The 6,000-nt window shown below is 38.4% G+C and overlaps 1 protein-coding gene across 2 annotated transcripts in view; it reads left to right on the top strand.

Annotated features, from left to right (window-relative positions):
- Positions 1 to 1,572: 1,572 nt before the first annotated feature.
- Positions 1,573 to 6,000, top strand: part of LOC117810595 (chromodomain Y-like protein 2) — a 40,758-nt gene continuing 36,330 nt past the window's right edge. For both annotated transcript variants that reach the window (XM_034680508.1, XM_034680507.1), the window contains exon 1: positions 1,573 to 1,818. In XM_034680508.1, coding sequence (XP_034536399.1) covers positions 1,795 to 1,818 — 24 coding nt within the window. In that variant the 5' untranslated portion in view covers positions 1,573 to 1,794. The remainder of the gene's footprint in view (positions 1,819 to 6,000) is intronic.

Below are 6,000 nucleotides of genomic sequence, written 5' to 3'. Positions count from 1 at the left end.
ATGTAATTGTTTGCCATGTCAAACTATTACTGTGATACTCAGTACATATCACAAGTGATTGTTGGACTTTTTTATTTCTATATTGAGAATTACATAAATGAAATAACTTATATGTGTTAACTTAATAAAGAATAAAGAACTTTTTTACAACTATATAATAATTAAATATAAACAGATGAAAAAGACAAAGACTGCTGTAATCAGCTCACAATATTCTACAGTAGTCTGTATACATTTAACATAACTCTTTACCTTAATCTTCACGGATTGGGCACTTCTCAGCATTTTGGTGTAAACCATTACTGCAAAACTACAACAATCAGGACATTTTTCATACAGACTAGTAGGGCTTCTTTTTATAATTGTCTTATCTCCACCATGCAGGTTGTTTTACAAAACTAATGTAGTGGTGAATAGCCCACAAGTGTCATTATTGCTTTGAATATATGTGTTAGGTGCAGAAGGTGCCTGTTGAATAAAAATTTTAATAAACACATTTATTTATTATTTATTAGTTTATTTGACAGGGGCCATGCAAAACAAAATCTGTCAAGCCAGAGTTAGCTATAAGCTAATTTTCATCTGTGGTCCCTGGGCAGGAAGATGTCAAAGAATGTACAATACAAATGATAAAAACATACTAGGATTTAAAACAATACATACTCAACAACAGTCCATCACTAATAACAACACATTTAAAATTACATTTCATTGTCTCTAGTTTGATGCATTCAGAGGATTAACTCAGTGATCACGTGATTGTTTTTACTTGAGTTATAATTTCAGTGTACTTTTTAAAAACACTGAGGCTTGTACAGTCTCTAATCTGGGTAGGAATTGAGTTCCATTTTCCTGCTGCTCTGACTGAAAACGCAGACTGTCCAAATGCAGTTCTCTTTAGTTTAGCTGAACAGTCTCCTCTTGCTGATGCCCTGGTCTCCCTAAGATTGCTCTTGCAGAGTAACATACATTGTTTAAGTGGTGGTGGGGCCTGATCATGAATTAGTTTATACATCAGACACATATCTGCATTACAAAGAAAACTGTCAAAGGTCATTAAGTTATATTTATTAATGATGTTACAGTGGTGGTAGTTCCTTGTTTTTTTTTATCCAGAATTTTCAGTGATTGTACATTTGTCATTTAAATAACATATTTTTGCACAGTTTAATTCATTAAAAGCTTTATTCTAAAACAAATATTAGCAATTGATTGTACATTTCTGGTGGCATAAGGAAACTGGGTATGCAATAACATAAATAATCATAGTTTTGCAGCTTCCTATTGACTACAAACTCAGATATAATCCCAGATATTTGGATCTGGATTATCAACTTTAAATGAAGGTTGAATAAGGTCTCAAACTGACAGTGAAGTGGACAGGCAGAGTGGGTCGCCGACAGAGAACTGTCTCAGCTGGTGTCTCTGAGCACATCTAGCATTTCATCCCCCGTTGAGTAGTTGGATTGCACGCGAACTGAGCGGAGCAGGGCGCGTGCAGACCATCAGGCTGAGCATTCTTAGCTCCGGTCTCATTTTCAGTCCTGCACTTGGGTCTGAGTAAACAGCACCGCCCCGATGGTTGTTTGTTTTATGTGTGGAGCGATCCATCGCACAGCGCCGGGCTCGATTGACACTGTCTGCTGATCTGCTACTGCGGATTGCTCAGAATAACAAGGCTGCTCGCTAATTCCCGTCTATCGGGGCATTCGCCGAAGCACCGAGAGAGTAGGGTCCAAAAAACCCCCAACAAGGCAGGCAAGACCGCCGCGCTGCCGGAGTCTGCACCCCACTATGGCTTCAGGAGACCTTTACGAGGTAGGACATACGCGTGTCCACGGAAAAGGCTGTGTAATATAGACGAATAATGGAATTAGGAAGTAAAGGGGAGGGCGTCGCGTATGTAAAAAGCGGTGTACTAAGCCCTTTAACAGGCGAAACTAACCCCTTTGAAGCTTCGCGGAGACGAGGTGGCTTAATTTATGCGTTTACTTTGTGCCGCTTCTGATATACTTTGATATCATTCTCCGCGATAGTCGGAAATAGATGAGATGTATTTACGGGCTGAACTCGCCGAGTTGAAAGTCGTGGTAAAGTGACAGCAGCGTGAGCGGACGGACATGGTGAATAGCTCCAGACGGAGTGATGGTCCTGAAGGTGCGCTTACATGCCAAAAGATATTTAGTCATCAAAGCCTTAACAGCGGTGTGACTGTTTCACAGACGATTTGGCACTTTAGATGATACACCGGTTTATTTTTATCGAGCTGCGTAAACAAGTCTGTGAGGGCTTCTTTCATGTGTGGATTTGGGAAATGATGACTCCGGACCACCAGTGTTGGGCGTAAAAGTTGCCCGTATGGGGGGCAGGAAGGTCACGCTGCCCTCGTGCGCAACATCACTCTGGAACTGGTGCCAGAATTTGCATGAAGCCTGGTTTCCACATCAGCTTTACTTACTGTCATTAGCCCCTGTAATGCTGACCTGGTGTCATATGTGTCAGTTCACGGTGCTGACAGAGAAACATGAGAGAGATGTGGGTTTCACAAGTGTATGTGCTTTTAGATTTTCAAAGTTAAGTAATTAGTTAAGTCCTGCCACAAATATCGATCTGAAAGAGAAACGTTGGGGGATTATCCCATGAGTTTTAAAGTGACAGTATAGGGCCTATCTTCACACAGCACAGACAAACGATACAGGTTTAATATGACATCAGGACATTTCTTTTTGTTTGTTTATATAATATATTTCTAAATTAATATCACTTTTTACTCCTGAACCTCACTTGGTACTGAAAATTATAACAAAATGCTGCCAAAAATCACATCTGTGGACTAAATTTGACACATCATAGTTATACATCCCTCATCCCACTTGCGTTGTGGTATTTTTGCTATTGTAACCTTCATGCTTTTTTTCTTACACAGTACATTACAACATAAGTTTATTTATTCAGTTTAATTTACTTTATGAAGCTCCTTACTTCTATGAACTTTCATAGAGCAGTGAAACATCTTTCTCAATGTTCTATAACATGATTTGAGCATCTCAGCTTCTGCTTGTAATCCCCACTTCCATGAAAACTGTCTATTACTTACAAGTATTATATTTTTACTTTAAAGCTTGCACTGTTTGTTTCACACAGGCTCAGTTTAATAAAGCCTGAACCTCATGAAGCAGCCTCTCCTATCACTCAAGTTGCTTGAAGTTGATTCATTTTCTGTGATTGGCTGATCATTGTAGAACAGGTGACTGTTTGGGTCCTGAACCTGCTCACATGACAACATATCCATGCACTCACCTCAGGGTGAGCAACATAATGAAGCTGAACAGAATTTGCAGGCTCTTTACAGCTTTATTCAAAAACTGTTTTAAAATGAAACAACCTCCCTAAAAATTTAATCTATTGAGGATGGCAAGTAGTAACTGGTGAGTTTGAGCAAGCAAGAAAAACTGGCAGATAATGTCATTATTGATGTGGTTTGTTTGTAGCCTGCTGTAGAACGTTGTTTAATAACTGTTGTTGGTATTGCGATTTGACTGCCTGTCTGTTTTTGTAATGTTGTCTCTTTTAATGAATCATTTGATGCTTATAATAGTTGGGATTGAGTAAGGTACAAGGATACAAAGGCTGTCCAAGGGTTCATTTTTGTAATGGCAGAATTTCAATTGGTAATATTAATCACATTTTTAATCATGTTTAAATTACATTATTTTGCATTTAAAAACAGTTTTAAAGTTTTTAAAGGATAACACTGTAACACAATAAGAAACATGCAGGAGTGTACAAGATGTCCAGTTAGTTTCAATATTGTGTGTAGTTATTCCAAGATCATTTTGATTACTCACTTGCATCCAGTACATGATTAATGTAGAAGCATTTGCACTTTTAAGGAGTTAAATTTTTTTTTCTCTGTTTCGTTGATTTTGTGTCATCCACAGGTCTGTGGCAATTCACACCACTAGGCTACTAAAATAGTGCTCTGCTGCCTTTTGTGATGTGGTCTCCTGCTGACATCAGTGTAAATGGTTGCACCTGTGCTTAGCTTGTAGATGGTAGCTTAAACTCAAATGCAGTGATATTCTAATTCTGTTTCACACAAAGTGCATTTTATTTTGCCGTGTGAGCTGAGCTGTTGTTCAAAAGCGCGGTGGTTTCGCTACTTTCCATTATGGCAGCAGCAGGAGATGACCCCCCAACTACAGATAGCCTGCGTTTAATAAAAATTAACACTTTAATTTTGTACCTAAAAAATATACCATGGAGGACGAACACTGATGGCTGCTATTTTGAAAGCTCCAACATTACTCTCTCCACTACAGACAAACCCCACAATAACCAATGCAATATTTTAGGCAGTCTCAGAGGCCAATACTAATTTCCTCATCACACACAAACTGTCAGCCTCTCGAGCCTAGATGAACCTGGATTTTTTTTTATAAAGAACATCTTGACATCACTCATTATAGGTTTATAAAAAGACCATGTGGACTCTAACTGTGAGCCACTAGCAGTATTTTCAGATAGAGAATACGTTTTTGGAAAGTAGGAGTAAATTAGGTCAAGCCTGGACTGAAAGACTTTAGGATGTTAATCCAGTGACCTTCAGGACTGAGTGAGAAAGACTGCAACCCTGGCCCAGTATTGAAATTCAGTACTTTCTTTGGAACAGTTGAAGAGTGTGAAATAATTACCTGTCTGATTGTACTGGTCAGTCGGTGCCTAAGGCTCCAGATGTGGCCTTCCTAAATGCAAGGTAGCACTCTGTACTGATCAGTAACTGAGCCATGTTCCTTTCCTTGGTGGCAAAAGGGGTTCACTAACACACAAGCTGCATGGAACAGATATGATGATGTAAAGACATCTGAGAAGTTATGTGTGGAAGCACTTTTGTAAACTCTTGGCTAAATGTCAGGCTGTCTGTCGACTTTTTAAAATGTGATGAGGCAGCAGATGCACCACAATTAAGTTACAGTGTCAGCTCTAAAATGTTGCTAAGAAAACTATATGTTTGGGTGAGTTACCACAGGGATGCACATTGCTCACCCTTGAATCACTCAGGACATATATTCATGCTGCACGTCTTATTTAAAGTGAGTGGATTTATTACAACATGTAGGCAGAATCTCCACCGATCCACTAAAGGCTTGAGAATAATTGTCAAAAACCATGAATTTACAACTGTACTGACACAAAATAACATCTCAACGCTGTAGTCATTGAACAATAAAGCCTTCTAAAATTAAAAACTGTCATCGGCCTAAACTTCATCTTTCTCACTGAGTGATAAATTGATGCTTTAATTATGCTCACTTAATACAAGTCTTTGAATATTCAGATGCCCTTTTGACATTCACCAAACACTGAATATTTCCTGTCTTTCCTGAGCTTATCGTGTTTGAGATTCACATGAAGTGATTCTGAATATTTTTCCAGCTGAGCATGCCAGCTCTTTGTCTTAAGATTCCCACTCTCATTTACAATGATGCCTGATAATGTTCTCTTACATCCCAAAGACAATATTTGCTTAGTTGTGTTAAAGATAGAACAGCTCTATTTGTGCGTTAGAAGGGCAGAAACAATAACACAACAGTGAGGAAACTTGTCTTGAATTTTTTTATCAAGGGGGTTCAGTGTGTTTTTACACGGTGCAGATCTGTAGTCTATTGATGTGAGATGGAAAGAACACAGTACTCCATTTAGAACTTTTCTTCCAGTTTCTCTCCCTCTAGTGACTGTGTGGTGCTAACATTGGCCAGCATCTTCTTCAACTACAGTTTACTTGCTAGTTTTGAGAACTTTGGGTTTGGTCAGTTGTTTGTTTGTTGGCAAAAATTCTTCTAAGTAAATTTGAATTATTGTTCTCATCCATGCCAAGTTTTTAGACTGACTTTTATAACAGAAACAAGTTATAATAGGAGTCTAATACTAAATGTCATTGTAATATTGAATTAGATAATGTAGATACTATTCCTCACACTGTGTAAGATTGATGACACT

Source organism: Notolabrus celidotus, chromosome 3 (genome assembly GCF_009762535.1).
Source record: "Notolabrus celidotus isolate fNotCel1 chromosome 3, fNotCel1.pri, whole genome shotgun sequence".
In the NCBI taxonomy this organism is placed as follows: Eukaryota; Metazoa; Chordata; class Actinopteri; order Labriformes; family Labridae; genus Notolabrus; species Notolabrus celidotus.
This window is presented reverse-complemented; position numbering and strand designations above follow the sequence as displayed.